The sequence below is a fragment of the Lactuca sativa genome, chromosome 4, assembly GCF_002870075.4.
Source record: "Lactuca sativa cultivar Salinas chromosome 4, Lsat_Salinas_v11, whole genome shotgun sequence".
Lineage (NCBI taxonomy): Eukaryota > Viridiplantae > Streptophyta > Magnoliopsida > Asterales > Asteraceae > Lactuca > Lactuca sativa.
The window spans coordinates 70,642,205-70,665,655 of NC_056626.2; the positions used below are offsets into that span (position 1 = coordinate 70,642,205).

Here is a 23,451-nt window from a genome sequence, read left to right on the forward strand (position 1 = left end):
AGTTGGATATTGAGAATCAATGTCTAGATTAGAAACTTTTATGCAAAAGGATGTTCAAAGGAATGTACTTTGAGTGAAAGACATCACATCTATGGAATTGTCTTGTAACAATCTCCGATAGAAGACTTTGTAATTTCGTTGGCAATAATCATTGTGACTTTTATGCTATGACATTACGAAAGGAACATTGCATAAAATGTTAGAATCTAGCATATTCTATAAGTGGCAAGAATTTGATATTCTTTCACTTGTAGAAAGGATTGGGAGTTGTGAAATGAGTATGTTTGGTAATGTGTTCATTTGATCTATTTCACAAAGTAAGAACCATAAGTAAACATTGTGTGCATGCTAAGAGCATGGGACAAGTGTGGTAATAATTCAAATAAGAAGTTGATTACCCGAAACGACAAATAATGAGTAATCGATATGGTGATAAATAAAAGGTGTTTTATTTATACTCAAAGGTTTGAGGCCATATGGGATTAGTATTATCCTTGTGTTTCACTTTGCATGTTTTGACTTCCTGAATAATTTAATTGGTTGAGAAGAGTCAAATTATTCGAACGGGCCACATTAGATAATTGTAATTGGGCTATGGATTACCTGATAATATAAGGTTGGACGAATTCTATGGGGAAACCCATTAGAAATCGTCCAAGGACCTTTAAGAAAGGGGTTCATGGGTTGCTTAGGGCCTAAGCATCCAAATTAGGGTTTCCTTGTTAGATAACCCTAATAGCCTCACTATTTAAGGAACCCTTAAGCCCCAAAAACGTGGAGAACTAATTAGTTAGGGTTTCCACATGTTTTTGAGAGCCTCTTTCTCTTCTCTTCTTCATCCTCTTGCTCTTGGTGTTTGTGAACCATTAGAGGAGTGACATTTGTGACTCTAAGCTTTCTAAAGTCAATACAAGAAGGATTTGAGATTGTTATTGCTACATAACAATCAAGGTATGATCTAAACCCTGATTCATATGTTATATTGATTAGATCTTAGGTTTTATAGTCTTGGATGAATTGCATGTACAATAGAGAACCCTAGATCCAAGCATTAGAGTTGCATGAGTACATAGGATGTTCCTATGGCTAAAACCCATCAGATGCGTCGCGATCAAGCCGACCCCTTCCCCTTTGAGTTGGAAGTACCTGAAACACAAACTAAAACAGTAAGCACAAAGCTCAGTGAGCTTCCCCCACCATACCACATATAAAACAAACCTACTGTTAGACATATTTAGGTGTCCGACCTACCATGCCGAGCATATTTGGGTGCTCGACCTACCCTGTCAGGCATATCTAGGTGCCCGACCTACCCTGCCAGGCATATCTGGGTACCCGACCTACCCTCCGATTTATTTCAACCGGTTACGAGGTCTATTTCTCCCCCTACCACTACCACATAATAACATACATAAATCACATAATCATTGAGCTATACGTGAACGATGATAATTATCATACAGACAACCATCATACAATACAATAAATAAAGGGTCGGCCTTGGTGCCTTCGACCTGTAACATTCACGAATGGAGACTCACCTCAACTGCGAATGTCAAATCGTACTCCTTGGACGACTTGAAACTCCTCTCCTTATAGCACAACAAACCTCATAAATAGACATTGGGTCTAAACCTGTCCCCAAGGCCCAAACCCTAATTCATGACATAAGGAAAAGGTTCCCTAATTCTTGCCCAATTGGGCCTCTTCCTTCCAAGGCCCAACTTTCAAATTAAAAGGTCCAAGTCCTTCCAACTAAGCTTTAAGGCCTAATACCATAAATACTAGGCCTACGTCTAGAGGCCTTAATCTACAGGTGGGCTTGAGGCCCAACAAATCCAGTTTAAAAGTCTTAAGGCCCAAAAACCACATTTGACCCACTGCATACATACGCGCAATGTACTTGTCACGTACGCCCAGTGTACGTTAGCCTTGACCAGTTACGGGAAGTTGACCCATTACGCGTAACATACCAGGGGTACGCCCAACGTACTGGCCAGCCACCTTAGAAGCTTCATTGTGAATTAATCAGTTAAGTCCTAACGTTCAGAACATAGATCCAGGACCTTAAAGACATCCTAAACCATAAAGTTATAAACTTTATTTTTTTGCATGCATGGATGGGGATTAAGACATGATTTTTTTGCATGCATGGATAGGGATTAAGATATGATTTAAGTCCATAAACACGCTTTGTGGCCATCTAACACTTGCATGGTTGAGGCTAAACCATCAAGGCCCGATTTTATGGCTCCAAACACTTCCAAGAGCCTAAAAGGACAGCTCATATGGACTGGAACTTCTAAAACTCTAGAAACCTCAACTATGGAGCCAAAATGCAACATAAACACCCCAAAACTAGATCTAAGCATGAAATGGTCAAGGTTAAAGCTTTATACCTCAAATAAGTTAGAAATGATGCCAAACTTCTGGATCAACAAGTCCTTTTCCTGTTCTTACTCCTTCTTCAAACCCCTTCTTCTGCAAAATCACCAAATATCATAAAAAATTCTCAATATTAGATCAAGATGCATGTAAGAGGTTTAGGTTTCAAGTTTAGCACTTTAGGGACAGTGGAGGCTGAGGGAATGAAGGTTGGGACGAACTTAAGGTGTTTATATAAGGTGCAAACTCTAAAATTTAGGGTTTGCATCTGGCCAGCTTACGCCAAGCGTACGCAGGGGCTTCCCCTGCTTCACGCCTCACCTTTGTACGCCGTGTGTACACTATGTACGCCTAGCGTACAACCCTCCTCCTAAAACTATAATATTATTACTCAATTAAGCAACAAAAGGAAATACCTGCCAACATGGGCATTACATCAAGGTTAAACCTTCAGGGATTTGTAAATCAGGTTGACAATAACAAAGTTTCTCACACTTCTCTTGTGTCAATCGTTCATGAAAACCCACAAACTAATTATATGACATACCAGCAAAATCGATATTCTCGAACACATGATGAACACCATCAGAATAGCAAAAGGATTTGTTGATGAGCACACCTTGGAAATGAACTTTGATTGAGAAGAATATAGTCATTGATCTTCAGTTACTATGGTGGGACGAGGAGTTTCTTCAATGAGGAGGAGGGGTTTCTTCAATGAGGGGGAGCGATTGTAGAACACAATCGGTTTATTTAAAATAAATGAATATAAATTTACTACACATAGCCATTTCATTAAATGACCTGGCACTGACATTTTCCTTCATGGCATGTATATTACCTTTCAACTCGGTTTCAGGTAACGTAAGGGTATTTTAAACCAGGGAAATAAGAGTTAATTACTTTAATGTGCAAAAAAAAAAAAAAAAAAATGTTTAGTGACCTTTTAAAACAAACACGATAAGTTTGATGAGCTAATATGACATCCCCACCCTCTTTTTTTTTTTTTTGCAAGAGTGCTCTCTTTAGAGCAAACATTGCACACCGGTGGTCCTTCTGATAGATGTCTGTAAGATGAATCTATTAGGTTGAATGAATCTTAGATAAGTACCATTTTTTCCATTTTATAAAACTTCGCCTAACGACCATTTGTGAAATTTCGCCTAAGTACCATTTGTAAAATATTAAATAAGTCTATTAAATAATGTATTAGTTACCATAAATAAAATAAAAGAGCAAAATTCTTAAAATATAGAAAACATAATATTCATATAAATAAAATTTTAAAACTTAAAAACTTTAATCATCATGAAAAAACATTTTATTTAATATATAAGTAATTTTTATTGTCTAAACTTTATCTAAAATATTCAAGCTACAATAAATCATTAAATATTTTTGTTTTCTATTTTTCATTCAAAAGTTTGGAAGTATAATAATATAAATTTATTATTTTTTTTATTTTTATGTGATGTAACTTTTAATATTTATATTTATTTTTCTTATACAAATATATTTATTTTTATGAAAAAATATGTTATTATAAAAATAATAGTATGTTTCTATTTATTTTAAAAGTATACGTAGTGGTTTTGAGTTGAAGGTAAAAATATATTTCAGTTTTGGTTTCATAATATAAGTACGGTAAATATTATATTGGTTCGATATAAAATTTTAATATTTAATTTTAAAAACTTATTTAGTTTTATCGAATTTTGAATATATTCCTTAATAAAAACTTAAATTTTTCAAAACAAAATTAAAAGTAACTTTGTTAATTATGATTAATTATTTTAGCATGTGTAGCAATATAGATAATTTTGCTTTGAAAATTTTATGACTTTATTAAGAAATATATTTAACATTTGATATAACTAAATAATTTTTTAAAATTAATATCAAAATATACCGAACTAATATAATACTTACCATACTTATATTATAAAACTAAACCGAAACATATATTTACCTTTAACTCAAATTGCATGCTTATATTTTTAAAATAAAATAGAATCATACTGTTATTTTTATAATAACATTTTTTAATAATAACACATCATATTTTTTCATAAAAATAAATATATTTGTATAAGGAAAATAAAGATAAATCTTAAAAGTTACGTCACACAAAAATTAAAAAGTAACAAAATTATGTTTTTATACTTCATTTTTTAGATAAAATATAAAAAACAAAAATATTCAATGATGTATTATAGTTTGAATATTTTAGATAAAGTTTATACAATAAAAATTATTTATATATTAAATTAAATATATTTACATAATGATTAAAATTTGTAAGCGTTAATTTTTTGTTCATATAAATATTAATGTTTTCTATGTTTTAGTTTTTTGTCTTTTTATTTGATTTATGGTAATTAATACAAGATTTAATAGACTTTTTTTAAAATTTCACAAATGGTAATCAGACAAAATTCATAAATGATCCTTAAGTGAAGTTTCACAAAAATGTCATAAATGGTCATTATCAAAAGTTCCTTCAACTTAACGGAACAATGTAACGGACATCTATTAGAAGGACTCCACTGGTGTGTAAGGTTTGCTCTAAATGACCATTCATGCATAAAAACAAAAAGTTTCAATAACTATTTAAAGAAAAAAATGAGAACCATAAGAAGCATTTATGAAATTTTGTCTTGATTTTATTTGGAACTAGTATTAGATAATGATTTTCTATTTTAGTTATTTGTCTACTTACAACAAACAACCTCTTACATTTTATAATGTTTAAAAAACTACAAGTTAACTTAAGATTATGTTGATAGAATAGTTGACAAATTTATTGTTACCTGAAAAGCTACATTTTAGTTGTAACACTAGATAATAATTGAAAAGTTATTTGCTATTTTATAAAAACTACTTGATACGTACATATTAAGTCAGTCTTTTACTTACACATAAAACTATTCAGTCATACATCATATCATATCATATCACACTATATTATAAAGGAAACATTTTTCCTTTTACCACATTCATTTGAAACTTCCATGTATTTTTCCTTTCACCACATTCATTTGAAACTCCTATGACTTTTCAATTCATTTCTAATAATGATTATAAGTTGGTTAATAAGATTAAATAAACACCAAACCTAAAGTGTAATCATATATAAACAAAATTTCAATAATAAAAGAATATCTTTACTTAGAATTATAAAGTTATGCTTTTTAACTTTTTATATATCATACTTTATAATTAGTTTTAATATATTGTTGGATGTAAACCATTATCATTTTAAAGCTATAACTTTTGAACAATATGTATAAAATATTTAAATTATAAACTTAAATATAACATTACAAGACCAACTTAAATATAAATTTTAGTTTAACTTAAGGAGCCCAAATAATATTTTGTAAATAGTTAAAAGTGATAAATTATAGTGTCTTTCCAATAATGATTATAATTTGGTTAATAATGTTAAATAAATATCAAACCTAAAGTGTAATCATAAATAAACTAAATTTCAATATTAAAATAATATATTTACTTCTACTTATAAAGTTATGTATTTAACTTTTAACATGCTATACTTAATTTATTAGATTTAATATGTTGTTGTATGTAAACCATTATCGATTTAAAGCTACAACTTTAGAACAGTTTGGACAAAATACTTTAAATATAACATTACAGTGTCAACTTAAATATAAATTTCAGTTCCACTTAAAAAAACCCAATGAATATTTTGTGAATAGTTAAAAGTGATAAATTGTAGTGCTAAATGCAAAAACTAAATTATAATATCAATTTAACTAAAATATTTTCTAAAGATATTTGTATAATCGTTAAAAGTTTTCAAATAAGTAGTTTAAAATAACTTATAATAACAATAATTAAAAATAATTCTATATAAATGATTATATTGTTACCTTTAAAATCAAAAAATAATGTCTGATGTTTTAAATAATTATAATGATATAAATTAAAACGTTAAGAAAATAAATTAAAAAAAATAATTTACAATAACAAAAACTATGAATAACATTAAGTCATATATTATATTTTTTTTATTCATGAGTAACTCGCAGATAGAAGTCATTCAAACAGTTGAGATTATACAGTTATAATAGATGTATATATTATAATATAATTGAAAATAATCAATATATTATATAAATTTAGTATACGAATTATTATATCAAATTTAACAATGACCTTATTATTATATTTAAAAAAAACATATATTTGTAAATATTTCAACCATATAGGTCTTTCTGCGCAACGCTTGGGTATTCGCCTAGTTTCTAACATAAACATAAGTAATCTTTTGTGAAGATCGATTGTCGTTTGTTTACATCCTATAGACGACGACCAACTTTTGATAGCATTTTGTGAAGGTCGACCATTTTGGTGTTTGTTTACAACTAACCAACTTTTAAAAGTACAACTATTAAATTGTATATGGTTACTTATTTTCGCTCATGTGTAAACACAAATCACTATGATGTTGGTGATTTTTTATCATCAATGTTATTTAAGTATAATAGGATTAGTTTCTTGATCAAAAATGATCTTGATAAATATTAAACAAGTAAAGGAGGCGTGGAGCGTACATTTGTTTAAGTTGATCAAGTTTTCAAAGTACACTGTCATTTAGGGACGAAGCCCCTGAATGAACAGGAGTTCGGGGGGTAGCGCCCATGGGACCGGGGTCTAAGGGGCAGCATCCCCTGACGGGGTCCAAGGCGCAGAGCCCTTGACTGGGGTTGAAATACCCGTTTTTATGTCAGTTTTGGTAATTTTATGACAGTTTGAAATTGTCATATGAAAGTTTTTAGACAAAGATCATAAAACAGTTTTGGTCTCATTTTTTGGTACATTCAAAATTCATAACAATTACATTCTTTGTTCTTGCTCTAATATTCTGAATCTTATCCAATTAAAGATTGGGAATACCATCTAAATACTTTAATTTGAAAGTGATCACAATTTTCAAGATTTTCAAGCCTTTCTAACCTCAAATTTCTAACATATGACACATTCCTAAATAATTTAGACTATTACCTACAACTGTTGAGAAGCACGACCGACATTCCCTCGTTTTAAATAAATGTCTAACTAAATTATTTGATTAATGTCCCTTAAATCATCACAAGACTAAAAAAAACTAAATATTTTCTTTGAATCATTTGATTGCTTACACATTCGCCACACACATGACACATATTTCACTTATTGGAAATTATTTTGTCACAACATTCCTATTAATTTTTGTTTAGTAGAGATTTTGACTTTTAGATTAGAGGTCCTAATTTCTAATCGAGGTGTTGGTGGATTCTATTAATTTGGTGATACTAACATTTAACCACTAACCAATCGATTTCTTTTAAAAAAACTCTAACTTTTTAAAAGTAAATTACCAAAAAAGAATTGCATTATTAAGTTTTTTTAATTTTAATGACAAATACTTTTATATTTTAATATGTCAAATGTTTTGGTTACACATTTTTTTTTTCAGATTCAACTTTCAGAAACTGTGAATGTGTATGTTTATAAATAATAGAGGGATAATTACTTAGGAGGGTAATTAGGTTTTCAGTTTGTCCGTATTATGTCACTAAGGTTTTTTTTGTGCGTATTAGACCAATATGTTGTTATTACCGTTTAGAAATAGTCATTTTTACCGGTTTCTTCATGTTTAACCGGTAAAAAGGACTATTTCTAAACGGTAATAACAACCATATTGGTCTAATACGCACAAAAAAACCTTAGTGACCTAATACAGACAAACTGGAAACCTAATCACCCTCTTAAGTCATTAACCCTAATTATTTAGAAAACATGCTTACTGATCAATGTGACTGACTTGTTTGACTGAAAATAGTTGCTTCCATTTAAACTTATCACGCAACCCTTCCAGAACATTAACCCTAATTGTTTAAAACCAACAGGGACTTGCAAAGGATGCCTATTATCAATTATTTTATAAACAGCAAAACCACAACATGAACTAAGAAACTGAAGTTGCAAAATGAATAAAAAATCAACACATAAACAAACACATACAGACTCTATACAACACATAAACGGAAGGTTATAAAGCATGAAACTTAATGACATAAAAAGTAAAAAACTTAAAGGAGACTTTATAGAAAGAAAGATCACCCTTACTTGCCACAAATGGTTGAAGACATCAACAAGAAGATCAATCTGACCAAGGAATCCACATGTTGTCTGATCATGACTTCAGTAGTTCATCTACTGAAATGTAAGAATTGCAATTGAACTCTATTAGCATTTCTCAATATGTGCATGTCATCCTTACGCAGAGGCCATGCTAATCTTCTCTGTATCGTTCCAATTTTATCGGATATCCCCGAAGGGACGACTATAGATGAAGAGCTTCGCCATATAGAGGAGTAGCATGTTCTTCTTCTGGTCGATATTGGACGACGCGAGTTCTAAACGAACTAGTTTACTGCTGATGGTCATATATTCTCAATGTCTTTAAAATTAGGGTTAATGACTTAGGAGGGTAATTAGGTTTCCAGTTTGTCCATATTAGGTCACTAAGATTTTTTTTGTGAGTATTAGACCAATATGGTTATTATTACCGTTTATAAATAGTCATTTTTACCGGTTAAACAGGAAGAAACCGGTAAAAAAGACTATTTCTAAACGGTAATAACAACCATATTGGTCTAATACGCACAAAAAAAAAACCTTAGTGACCTAATACGGACAAACTAGAAACCTAATTACCCTCCTAATTCATTATCCCAATCATCCTTAATAAATAAAGATCTTTTTGCCACATGACACATTCTCATTTATTTTGCCACATGTAATTTTGTGGTTATTTTAAAATAATTTTTATTCCAGATGTCATTTTATGGTTTTTTCATTTTATTAAATTGTAGATAGTATTTATATTCAATAATAAATGTATATCAATTTAATTAATGAACTTTCCTTCTAATTTTAAAATTACCAAATTAAAGATTCATTATTTTTCTTTATTTATTTATCTAAATTATTATTTTTAATTTAAAAGAAAAAAAACACTTTAATTTTTATAATTTAATATTTTCTTACTTTTCTTATAAATTCATACTTTTCAAATGTTTAGAATTTTGTATTTAGTTTTTTTTAATTAAACTCATGTAATACATTGGTCTCACACCTAGTAATAGATTAATTACACATCACTTTTTTTGTCAAATCGTATAAAACCCAACGATTGTTGTCATTCAAAATTCTTTTAGATACCTACTTTTCTAGTGTTTTAATAAAATTTAATCCTGCAACACTTGTAGCTATTTTATTACTATAAAGGAAATAAGATTATATAGTTATGAGAAATTAAATATACTTCTACTTTTCTTCATACAAATCCTCCTACCCAATTAAATGATGACATGTGTCATATTAGTTTATTAAAATTTACTAAAATTTCATTAAATGAGCATTAAATGTTCCACATGTCATTATTTAATTGTGTAGGAGGATTTATAGGAAAAAAGAACAGGAAGATATTTAATTTCTCTATAGTTATATATGATAAAAAATAATATTTCATGAAACAAAAAGATCGACAGGATTTAAGAAATAATGGGCATCATGAAAGGCCCACCCAACTGCCGCCAGATAACACAAGTACCAAAGATTTTATTTTCGACAACAAAATCTTCTTAAAATAGAAAGTACAATTTTGTACAATATCATCGCTACCATATTCTTTAATTTTTCTCAATAAATAAATTATTTACAATAAGAAAACCCGATTTTATGCAATGCATACTTTTATCAATGTAAACATTTTAGATGAAAGCGTGTTTTAAAATGTTACCTATTAACAATCATATGTTAGTGGAAAATGATGCATGCATACAAGTATTCTATTGAATCATTATAGTAAAAATGTAACATAGAACCGAATCATTATGCGTTCATTTAAATTAAGTTGATTGAATAATGAATCTTTATTGAATTATTATTGGATCAGGTGTGTTTCTTGATTCATTGTATATAATCAATGTTATGGGGAATCATTTTAGTATCTTTAGGTGACTCATGAATCATTATAGTATTAACTAAAACATGAACTATATTATTAAGCATCTCCTTAACTGAATCCCATGGAATAAATCTTCTTATTTCTTTTAAATGAATAATTTTTAGCATGAATATATCCATCATAAATCATTATGTATCATCATCTTTATTGTTAATTATAAGAGACCAATAAATCATTATGCATAGTCAAATGTAATGGTAAATCATTCTAGTTTGTAATCAGGGCCGGCCCATGGGCCTGGGCAAACTGGGTGACCGCCCCCGGCCCCCAAATATCATAGGGCCCCCATTTTATATGATTATATCATGTTATATAATGACAATCCATTAATTTTAAGCCTAATAGACTAGCTTTTCAAAGGCCCAATACTCTAATCAGCGCCAAGTCCAAACAGGAAGCGGGAACGAGAATTAAACCTACGGTGCGTTTCCACTTTCCAAGGCATCATCATATTTCTATTTGTGTGGAAAATCCAAACGTCCTCCGACTCCTGGCGATTAGTAACTTCTCTTTCTTCTATTTCTTAATTGTTATTCAAGCTACTCAATTTCTTCTCTTTTGTTTTTTTGATTTTCTAAATTCATCCACAACACTAGGCAACAACAAAGGATTTCAGAAAACTGGAACTCACATAATCGGTTCTTTTTCCTTCTTATTTCTAATTTTTTTTTTAAATATCACCAATCGAAAAGTTATTCACTTATTTGATTAAATTCGAATCTAACATGCTATTGCTAATGCTATAGACTAAAACTGAGAACTAGTCAATCATTATCCCGAAGGTTTAAAGAACTCTTTCTGAATCAGAATCCACTGGAGTTTGAAAATCGAAATTTGGTTTCTTATTTTTTCACATACATAATCGAGAATCTGATTGTGATTTGTGAATCTGTGTAAGTTCTAGCCTTCTTGAAATTCGATTTTTTAAATTTTTCTGTGAAATAGCTTAATGTAAATGTTAATATGTGCAATTTGATTTTTACACCGAATCTTTATTTTTGTAAAGATGATTCTGTCTAATTCGATTTCATTGTCTTTCTTAACATCAAATATACGTATGGGGCTTGCTTTTCCAATTGCTCATAGGATCTACAACCACAACAGCCCACATGTACTCTCTTATTTTCTGTTTCACTTTTTTTTGTTATTCTGTTATCTTGATTGTTAATCTATTATATGTGATTGTTATTTGTTAAAAATGGTTCCCAAAAAATATGTATGAACTTCCCATCTAAAAAACATTGTAAATGTATTTTTTTTTGCAATGTTTATGTCTTTGAGTGTGTTTTGTCCTTTTTTTTATTTTGTAAGTAATAGTTATTTTGTTGTTTGGCTTCTGAGGCTTGTCATGTAGCCTTTTTTCTTTACATAGGCGGTCTAGGGCGGTAGTTCAAACAAATATGAAAGAGGAGGGTGGTGATGCATGAAGATGAGTGACATATGAAAGAGGAGAAAGCCGTGCTGGTGTTCCAGTGGTTCTTGCACAGGCGGTGGATGACGGTTTCGACGATGACGGTTTCGACGATGGAAAATGGTTGTTCAACAACGACAGCCGGAGGTTCTGGTGGTGGTGCATCTTTAAGTTGTAATGAGATCAGAGAATAGGAAAATGACATATGACATTAGGTTTTAGACATGGTAATAAATTCAGGGTGAGAATTAGGAAAAGTTCTATATTATTTGTTTGGATTACAATCATAAGTCAATAATATATAAATTATGAAAAAAATAAAGTATTATGCTCTTTTTATCTATGTAAGGAACAAAAACGCAAAAAAAAGTTATCTTTGTAAAGGACCCCATTTTTTATTTTCCTCTGGGCCTCAAATTATCTTAGACCGACCCTATGTGTAATGTGAGTTATGAATCAATACATCATCATCAACAAGTGTTTATCTACATATATAATAGTGTATTGTCATATGGTAACGAGGAGGCTAATTTGTTGTTGTAGTTATATTTGCTACCTTCAAATATTTCACGAATTGCATCAAAACTAACTAACGTTCAAAAGAAATATATAAATGATATCAGTTTTAAAGTATTAAAATGAATGTACAAAAATTTCTCTGTAAGTGATCATAATAGGTTGTTTACAAAAATGTTAACATGAATAATGATGCACTTTAACCCTAATATCATAACTGGGTGATCATGCATGTTACCCTTACGTGCAATAGGATGTTTGTGGCGTGGTGTTTATTGGAAAAATATTTATCATATGTAAGAATTGGTTCAAGATGCAGGATAAATTTGTTGTGTGTTATTTCATGAGGGTATTACAAGAATATATACAGGGAATTACAATTACAATATAGAAATTATAATACTCCTTAAATGACATCCCTTATTACCGGAATGTACAACAAGAAATAGGTGAAGGAGATCAATTCACAATCATACTATAATTAGCTCTCGTCAACACTCCCCATCAAGGTGGAGAATGGATGTCTATTATTCCCAACTTGTCATGCACACCCCAAAACCGGAAGGCGGAAATGTTCTGGGGTGGAGGACGTCATGTTTAGTATCACAAGACATGCATCATAGTAATGAAAGTAATAAACAACCATTTCATTGGAAAGAAAGTGTTTACAAAGTATGTGTTCACAAAACATAGAGTACATAAGCAAATAACAAAACAAGACTTGAAGCTATACTGCTCCATCTTCTGAATTCCCAGTACACGTACCTGTCTACTAGTTTCCTGAGAATACAAGTTATTTTGAAAGCATAGATCAGCATTTAAGCTAGTGAGTTCATAAGATTTTAGTGATGTGAGTAAGTTGTAGAAAGCTTAGTAAGTTGTAGTAAATTGTAAGTTTTGTTTAGAAAAGTTCGCCTGTTCCTCCATAAAATCCTATATTTCCTGCTTTGATGAAAGATAAGTAAAATGACTTTACAATCCTTTCTATGAGTACTAAATGGATACAAGTTATATAAAACTCAGAGTAAACAAACAATCGATTGTGTGTATCTGCCCTAAGCCCACAACCAAACAAGGAACAGGAAATGAGGTGGATGACACAAATCCCATTGGTTGTTAGATCCTTGTTGTATATAACCCTGGTGTATTCCCTCGGTACTCACGAAGTTAACTGCAATATAGTTCCTTTATATTTGAAGAAAAGTTTCTTTAAGAAAACCCTTATTTCTTATAATAAAAATAGTAACCATAGTGGTTCCTTCTATAATCACTTAGTTTATACTACTTATATATAATCTAATATCAAATAGATAGTTAATTGTATGGATCTGCCCTAAGCCCACAACCAAACAAGGAACAAGGAATGAGGCGGAAGGCACACATCCAACTACATATCGGGTATTAATTATATATAACCCTGATGTATAAACTAAGGTATTATGGAATTTATCACCTAAGGTCCTTTAAGTTATACCGGTTTAATAAAATGGATTAAACCCTTTACTGGTATGTTTCTAGTTTTGTATACCAAAAGTTCTTATTTGAAAAGTATGTTTTGTACTAGAAAATTATGTATTGAATTAGTGTCCTATGATCTGATCCATACCTGATATCCCTTATGATGACTTAATGTATACGGAACATATATATAACTAGGATCGAATGGATAATAGGCTGGGTGAATCTGCTCTAAGCCCACAACCAAACAAGGAACAGGAAATGAAGCGGAAAGCACACATCCTATTACCTGTCGGATCTCATTAATATATATTCCTTGATGTATACATTAAGGAATCATAAGGTTAGCATTATGGTCCCTTTCTACGAAATGTTCAAGTTACGAATAAGTTATGTATCTAATTTAATATCGTCGGGTACTTTGCTGATGTACCCTTTTATAAATAAATAACTTAGGTTGGATATAACTATCACCTCATGCTTGCTAACCCTGGTACGTGGAATCGTATTGGTGTCAACGCAAACCCGGAAAGATATATTATTAAGTTTTATCACCTCGTGTCTGCTAACCCTGGTACGTGAAATCGTAGTAGTGTCAATGCAAACCCGGAAAGATATTTTATTAAGTTTTATCACCTCGTGTCTGCTAACCCTGGTACGTGAAATCGTACTAGTGTCAATGCAAACCCGAAAAGATATATTATTAAGTTTTGTCACCTCGTGTCTGCTAACCCTGGTACGTGAAATCGTACTGGTGTCAACGCAAACCCGTTAAGATATATTAACATGTTTTTCCTGGTACTTTTTATAGTATGTTCCTCTCTGTACTTGTTATCGCATGTTTATCTTTGTACTTGTTATAGCATGAACTGAACCTCTAAACTATTCCTATTATAGTTTACTAACATGTTTACTTGAACTGATACTGATTTGAAGAAAAGACTCCTTTTATCTACTAAGTTATGATTGTACTTTAAACATGGAGTTTTGTTAAACTATAAAGTAACATAACTTTAAGAGAGTTTTCGAAATGTTTTGATCACTTATAGAAGACATAAGCAATCTTTTGAAAGATGTTTATAACAAACATTTACTCAATTTACATTGTGTTCAACTTGTATTCCTCCCCCCATAAAACATTTAAAACAGTTAAAAGATTCATTACGGGGTATGAACTCACCTGATGTGGGTGATTCAAACGAATATGCGTGTAAGGATGAGAAGTTCCACGAATGAAATCCCAAAACTTAACGAGTCCTAAATGACATATATTGACATAAATATAGTGTTTAGAAGCAACCCAATGCAAGGAAACACCTCACAGGACTGGGAAACACTTTGACCAAGTGTTGGAATCACATGTGATTGATCAAGGGAGAGTTCACGACCACAATTGGAGTTTACGGCCAAGGGAGTTTACGGCCGTAAAATCATGGTAAATCATGCCAAAGTGTGTGTTTTAAGGTCCTACAACATCCATTAAGGGTTCAAGGTCAAAGGCTTGGACTTTAAGAAGGGTTATCGGCCAAAAAGGCACACTTATAGGGGTTTGCGGCCAAGGGAGATTGCCTGGCCGTAAACTCTTTTTTCTTGCATTCTTGATGGTTTCAAGGCTCTAATCAGTTGTTTCAACTAGATAACAAGTTAAGGAAAGGAGTCTTCACGATATTGAAGCTTGAAAGGGTTGATTTTGGACCAAAACACTAGTGTGTGTTCTTGGTGAAAGTTGAAGATTTGAAGATCTAGTTAAAATGGATGTTTTTATGGATGAATCATGAGGGTGTTACTATATAAAGAGATGTATCAACATATCAAAGGAAGAACACTTACGTTTTTTATGATCTATGATGATGAACTCGATGATACTTGAGAGATAAATGGAAGTTCTTGAGTTTGAAAGTGAAAGAATGAAGAAAAGTTGAAGCATGTGAGACTATAAGGAGGAGTTTACGGCCAGTCTTGAGTTTACGGCCGTAAACTCAAGTGTCTTGGCCGTGAACTCCTTTTTAGTGGTCTTAAGGCTTGAATGTTGCATAGTGTCTCTAGCAAGTACTTCCTAACACTTATTCCTTAAGTGTAATAGGCTAAAACTCCTTAGAATAACCTTTAACAAGGCTAGAAGTCATTAGAAACGAGTCTGACACTCAGTTGAGCTGACTGACTGAGCTTTCAAAGAAAAAATTTTCGGGTTGTCACATGTCAAGAGAGCTATGAAAAACCCTTCCACACACTGCTTTTGTAAGAATATCTATAAGTTGGTCTTTTGAGGGAACCAACAGAAGTTCGATTGTACCCTTTTCTAAGTGATCCTTAATAAAGTGTCGATCAACCGCCACATGTTTGGTCCTATCATGATGGACTGGATTATTTTCTATCTTAACAACTGCTTGATTGTCACAACTTAACTTTATTGGATTTGTGAGACCAATACCGAGGTCTCTCAATATTCGTTTTATCCATAAAAGTTCACATACACCATGAACCATTCCACATAGTTCAATCTCCGCACTTGATCTAGCAACAACCTTTTGTGTTCTTGATTCTCCATGTGACCAGATTACCTCCAATAAAAGTAAAATATATGGATGTTGATTTTCCATCCGTCCCATTTCCAGCTCAGTCGGCATCTATGAATCCACTTATTTCTTTGCTTTGATTATTTGAAAAAAAAAAGAGTCCCTTTCCTGGAGATGACTTCAAGTATCTCAGGATTCTGTAAACAGCTTCCATGTGATCTTCACTCGGAGCGTGCATAAATCGGCTAACAACACTTACCGCATATGTTATGTCTGGACGATTATGAGACAGGTAGATTAATTTCCCGACCAGCCGTTGGTACCTTTCTTTGTTCGTTGGGAGCTGATCCGGATGAATCATTAATCCATGGTTTACTTCCATAGGTGTGTCAGCTGGTCGACAGTCGAGCATCCCAGTTTTTGCTAGAAGATCTGACACATACTTTCGTTGACACAAAGATATGCCCTGCTTGGACCTTGCGACTTTTATACCCAGAAAATACTTCAAATTTCCAATGTTGTTATGTTCTTCTTTTTGTCTTTTTATGAATAGAGTGTGATCCGCATCACTCTGTTTGTACCCGATTTTCTTCATAAATTTAGAAAACCTCCGAAACCACGCCCGTAGAGATTGCTTTAGCCCGTATAACGCTCTATTTAGTCTACATACTTTGCCTTGACAATTTATCCCGGGAGGAGGTTTCATATACACTTCTTCCTCAAGGTGACCGTTTAGGAATGCATTTTTCACATCAAATTGTCGAAGAGGCCAATCTTGGTTTGCTGCTATAGATACAAGTATACGAATGGTATTTATCTTTGCTACCGGAGCAATGGTATCTCCATAATCGATACCATAATTTTGAGTGTACCCTTTAGCAACGAGTCTCGCTTTATACCTGTCAATATTTCCTTCTGAGTTGAGTTTGACCATAAATAACCATCTACATCCTACCGGTTTCTTTCCTTGAGGGAGATTTACCATCTCCCAAGTACGATTCTTTTGGAGGGCTTCCATTTCATCGTTCATTGCTTTCTTCCACTTCTCGTCTTTCAGGGCTTCACGAACATCGTTTGGTATAGACACAGATGGCAACCGATCTACAAGTAGTGCTTGAGATTTTGCAAGCCAGTGGGAGGAAACATAGTTGTTGATGGGGTATTTTGCATTAGCTTTGAGATCTGCTTGATATCTCTTTATCGGGACTCCACGGTTCTGTCTTACAGGATATCTTGGTTAAGGTTCTTGCGGGATGTCATTGTTAAGGGTTTCCTGCAAAATAGAGCCATTATAGTTAGAGGTTGGTGAGGGAACCGAAGAAGTCGGTGGTTCATGATCCGGTGGGTAAGTAGTATTCTCTTGATCTTCAACCACCACATCATCTAGTTCTTCACTAGTTTCATCCATAGGTGTTCCATTATCTTCACCTTCATTTCCGTTGTTCGGAGTATCGGGTTTTTCACCTTGTAGATTTGGTTCTTCACTGAACTCATACGGGTTCTCTTCCTACATTTTTGTTATTTTCTCCCCCTGAAGAGAACTCCTGCCTTCAAAGAATTAAATATTCTCATGAAATACCACATCTTTTGTGATGTACATTTTTTCTCTGTAGGGTCATAACAACGGTATCCCTTCTTGAAATCAGCATACCCTAGGAAGATGCATCGGACAGCTCAAGGTTCCAGCTTACCAAGGTTCTGATGCACATAAGTCGTGCAGACAAAAACCTTGGTTCAAGATCGACGTTTGCTGGGATTTCCACGAGTTCTTGAAGTTTTTGAAGAGGAGTTTTAAAATCAATGACTCTAGATGGAGTTCTATTCATGAGATAACCTGCAGATCAGACAGCCTCACCCCAGTATTAACGAGGAACATTCATGTCAAACAAGGATGCTTGAACAATCTCTAGAAGTTGTTGATTTCTTCTTTCAGCCAGTCCGTTTTGTTGTGGGGTTCCAACACATGAGGTTTGATGTCTTATGGATTTTTCTTCACAAAAATCTTTCATGTTTTGGTTGATATACTCAGTTCCGTTATCAGATTGTAGGACCTAGATGTCACATTTGTATTGCGACTTAACGATTTGGACCAATTCCTTAAAGACTGTACATACTTCTCCCTTATGTTTAAGTAGAGAAATCCAAATCATGTGAGAACATTCATCAATAAAAGTCACAAAATAATGAGCACCGTTAGGTGTAGGTATTGGAGCGGGGCCCCATAAATCTGGGTGAATAGTCATAAAAGGAATCGAATTCTTATTATCACTTGGAGCATATGAAGTTTTATGGCTTTTAGCCATTTCACAAATACCACATTTAAAATCATCATCATTTCCAAAAACCAAACTTGGTTTCAATTTTCGAAGATAACTGAATGATAAATGTCCTAGTCTACGATGCCATAACCATGTCATCGTTTTATTTATGTGAGATATTATAGTATTGAGAGCTACACCATGCTTCTGGTTTTCAGGGTAATATAACTTCCCCCGCCTAGTACCATAGCCAAGAATCCTCTGAGTCTTGATGTCCTAGAAAATGCATTCATCAGGCCAGAATGATACAAAACAATTCAACCTTTTGTAATTTGGGATATAGACAGGAGGTTAGATGATAGCGAGGGAACCACAAGAACTGTTTCTAGATTCATAGATCCAGATACTTGTATTGTTCCTTCACCAATCACATGAGCAGTTCCTCCATTTGCTGTGCGAATCTTGGTTTGTTTTGGAGAGTACATGGATACAAGTTTACATGGATCATTTTTCATATGATCATTTGCTCCTATGTCAATGATCCAATTATCATCACTAGTAGAATTAGATGTAGACATACCAGTGTGTGCAGAATCGTTCACATGCTCATTGTATGCAACAATAGGGACTATTGGCTCATTTTTGGCGGAGATATTAACTTTTTCTTGGCCTATTTTTTTGGGGGGGCTTCTTTGAGAAATTCCACCACTCCGGATATCCAATGATCTCATAGCATCGTTGCTTTGAGTGTCCTTCTTCTCCGTAGTGGGTGCATGTAAAAGAACTTCCCTTGTTGTTTGTATTTTTTCCTTTCTGAACTAGGTTCCTAGCAGCCAAGTGTACCATTCCATCAGCTTCCACTTTCGGTTCTTCCATGGTGTTTCTTTGGTTTTGGTCTCTTCGAACAGAGGCATAGCAAAATTCAAGGTCGAGAGGAGGGTCTTTTCGCAGGATTTCACTTCTAACATGATTGAACTCGCGATCGAGCCCATCAAGAAAGATGTGAACACGAAGGCGGGCCAGAATTTTATTACCTGATACAATTTGTGCCACACTTTGTTCCTCGGTTGTAATGCGAGTATCAATTTCTTGAAATATGCTGACTAGTTCGTTGTAATAGGTGGGCAAAGGTCTATTATTTTGGCGAGTCGTGAACGATCTTCGGTTTAGCTCGAAAAGTTGAGTTTCATCAGAACCATCGTAGAAGGTTTTTGCAACTGCTTCCCAAATCTCTTTCGCTGTTTGGAGCCAAATGAATCGTTGAATCAAGGAGGGGCTCATCGAATCGATAAGCCAACTTTTGACACGATTGCTATCGATAAGCCAGTTTTCTAGCAGTTTTTCATCTGTGGGTTTCAAACTCTTCCCAGTGAGAAATCTAGATTTGTTCCTTGCACCGATGCGCATCTCCATCAACTGAGACCACAAAGGGTAATTCGAATCATCGAGGATGATTCCGGTGGGGAATGGAGCATCCTATACGTTCTGAACAATGATATGAGGATCTTTTTCCGCCATGAAATAGACCCAATTCAATTAGGTTACTAAGTTTGTGGTGTTTTCGTGTGGTCCTGCTCTGATACCATAAAGAACTGGTTCAAGATGCAGGATCAACTTTATGTGTGTTATTTCATGAGGTATTACAAGAATATATACAGGGAATTACAATTACAATATGGAAATTATAATACTCCTTAAATGACAATCCCCTATTACTGGAATGTACAACAAGAAATAGGTGGAGGAGATCAATTCACAATCATACTATAATTAGCTCTTGTCAACAATATGTTATTAGATGAACATATATTCTTAATAAATAAGAAAGTTTTACATAGACGTAGCGGGTAAACGAGCAACAAGATGTGCTACAACCACTTTTTGAATGACAAAGTTAATTCTTTTAAAAACAACATCTATATATCTTGGAGTCATAATATTACTATGCATGACCCATTGAACTCTATTGAGTAGCTCCACAACTTCTGGCACAAGGAAAACGAAAATATCAAATGCACAGGGTATAAATGTGTGCTGATTTTCTATGCACAATTTCTCATGTTTTGCCATTTTGTTGGATACAGTTTTTAAAGTAGCTTGCTCCACAGTGAAAACCTCACTCCCCAAGCCTACAAGAGGGGAAACCCCTGTTAGATCCACGTATGAATGTTTTTCTCTAGCCCATCCGAATACTAAAACATCAGCTGACCTAAGTGTTGATCTTCCTTCCAATGGGTCAGTCAGAAAATTCACATGTGCCTCTTTCTCGGCAGAAACCACAACGCGCCTAAATATTTTGAAAAGAACATCCCTAACCAGATCGTGTCGGTACTTGAAACCCGGGAACTATTTACAATGAACTGCATGCTCCCCAAAAAAAGTCCAAGCATGCCTTGTGACAAACAAGACAACTCTCGTCAACCGGAAATAAAGGGATCATAAGACGATACTTGAGGATGACACGATACTCCACTGACGACATATGCTGACCAAGACCGTGAAACCAAATTAAGCATGATATGAGATGTTTCTAAGATCACTCATTTATTGAAACCAAATTAAACATAAGGTCATGCTCTAGAATATCGATTCATTCAATGGCACTTGTACTAACTATCAAATCTAGACACACTTACTGAATTATCGAGTATAATATATTAATATGTTGCTTCGTTATATACCTTTTTGTTGACACATAACATTGTATAAAGAAAATAGAACATATTGGACCAACTTATATTCACTACAAAGATGTTTGTTTTTGTTATAGCCATGAAAAAAAAAAACTCATTTATTTGACTGGCTAGCACCAGACATTTAGTTAGAGATTATTGTTTGTTTGTAATATCTATGAAATGTTATGAATTTGCACAAGTATGAGGTTACTGCCTAACATAATGTGAATCTTATGGGTCGTATAATCATAGTAAGTTGTAAATGATTTAATTAAGAGAAATTAAATATCCTCCTACCATTTGTTCCTACTTTTCCTCCTACCTTATCAAATGTTGACAAGTGAATTAAATGATTATTAATTTCATTGTGTAATTAAAAGTGACACATGTCAACATTTGATACGATAGGAGGAAAAGTAAAAACAAATGATAGGAGGATATTTAATTTCTCTTTGATTAATCGCAAGAATAATAAGGAACCTTTTAAGTGTCATAAAGAATATTTGCCCACATACACATACTGTTAGTGTATCCAATTTGGGCCCATAGTATAAACATAGCTGTTAGACATTAATAGCCATAGGCCCATAGAATCTAATTTGGGCCGAATGTAGAATCAAAACTTCCATTGTACTTGTAACCTGTGAAAACCCAAGGCCTATTTAGCAGATAATTTCCAAAAGAAAAGTCATAAATGGGAAAACCACGAATTACACGTGGCAACCTTTGATTGGTTCAATCGATGTGGCAGCTACGATACCTAACGCCAAGAAGTTCAACGCCACGAAGTAAGCCATCTTGTTGATTGTCTTCGTTCTTCTCTCGTAAATATCGGAACTTCGAAGCCAGAGGAGAACGATATCGGAACCTTTTGATCTACTTGCTAAAGGTTAGTCGATTTTCTTCCTTCTTCACATCGTTTTATATTTTATTTGTTCATCAATCATGGAATTTTGTTTTAAATTTTTGATAATTCAATCTTGATTTGGAGTTAGTATAACCAATTTTAGTTTATGCTAACTGTAGATCTGTTTGTGATTACATATAAGCCCGATGAATGAAATCTGATTAGTTAGATCGTTCTTTATATATACTGTATCCCTCGATTTTCCCAAAATCGTTGATCGTTAGGTTTTTTTTAAGGATGTATAAATAAATTGAGTTTATCTATCTCTTTTGCTTTTTGTTTATCCACAATGATTGAATTGGTTGAATAATCGATGAAGTACTTGAAATTTATCCGCTCTGCTCCTCGGATCTGCTTTTAAATTTCCTTGTTCTTCGGTTCGAATAGCTAATCTAGATCGCAAATACAATTATATTGATTATGAATTCTACAAATATTTTCGCTACATTCATGAATCAATCAGAAGTTTTTGTAGTTCTGTAGCTTTATTTTTGCTTTCTCGTCCAACATTTTCAATATTGTAGCAAGCCCTAATTGCTAAAAAGGGAACATATGTAAATTCGGATTAATAATTTGTGGTTACATGGTTTTGAGCAGAGAATGGCTTTGAATGGCGGAGCTCCACCACGAGGAAGTGCAGCTGCAGCGGCAGCCAACTTACGAAGGAGGAGGACCGGAGGCGCCACCGGAAGTTCAGCTGCAGGTGGAACTGCCGGAAACATGCTGCAGTTTTACACAGATGATGCACCTGGATTGAAGATATCCCCAAATGTTGTGCTTGTGATGAGCATTGGGTTCATTGCTTTTGTTGCTGTTCTTCATGTCATGGGTAAGCTCTACTTTGTTCGTAAGGAGTAGGCTTAAGAAAAAGAGAGTATCATGTAGTCCAAAGATAAAGTTGATGACTAGTTTTGATTTTCTTTATAGTTTGTACTTTTTTGTTGGATTATATGGCAGAGATTTTATTTCGTTTGAGTTGATATTTTTACTTAAAATTTTGTTATAATTAGTTCATGGATTAATGAGTATGCAGTAAAACAGTAAAAACAGTTATGACACCTGAAAAGACCTGAATGCCCTAAAGTCCTTATTATCAAAAAAGTGGTAGAAAACTTGTCTCCTGATATGTGCAACAAATGTAGTTTACCATTTTCAAAGGTTGGGGTTTGATTATATTGGTGCTTCAACCCTTATTTTGTATGGATGTGTTTGGGTGAGAGTGGAATTATAAGGGTAATATAGCCATTGTATAATCTGATTTTAACTAATATATTTTCTAGG

At 33.2% G+C, this 23,451-nt stretch overlaps 1 protein-coding gene and 1 non-coding gene across 2 annotated transcripts; one reads left to right on the plus strand and one right to left on the minus strand.

Moving 5' to 3' along the window:
* Positions 1-8,635: 8,635 nt before the first annotated feature.
* LOC111896037 (U6 spliceosomal RNA) lies at positions 8,636-8,738 on the minus strand. Its single transcript, XR_002851788.1, has one exon. It is a non-coding gene; the product is annotated as a U6 spliceosomal RNA (small nuclear RNA).
* Positions 8,739-21,993: 13,255 nt separating this feature from the next.
* LOC111896022 (protein transport protein Sec61 subunit beta) lies at positions 21,994-23,145 on the plus strand. The gene is made up of 2 exons (XM_023892052.2): positions 21,994-22,152; positions 22,768-23,145. Exon 2 carries the CDS (start codon positions 22,771-22,773, stop codon positions 23,026-23,028), a length of 258 nt encoding a protein of 85 aa, XP_023747820.1. The 5' UTR covers positions 21,994-22,152; positions 22,768-22,770; the 3' UTR covers positions 23,029-23,145.
* Positions 23,146-23,451: the final 306 nt, after the last annotated feature.

What these genes read in the sequence shown, in the direction of transcription:
- LOC111896022 (XM_023892052.2), top strand. Translation starts at nt 22,771, where the DNA reads ATGGCTTTGAATGGCGGAGCTCCACCACGAGGAAGTGCAGCTGCAGCG.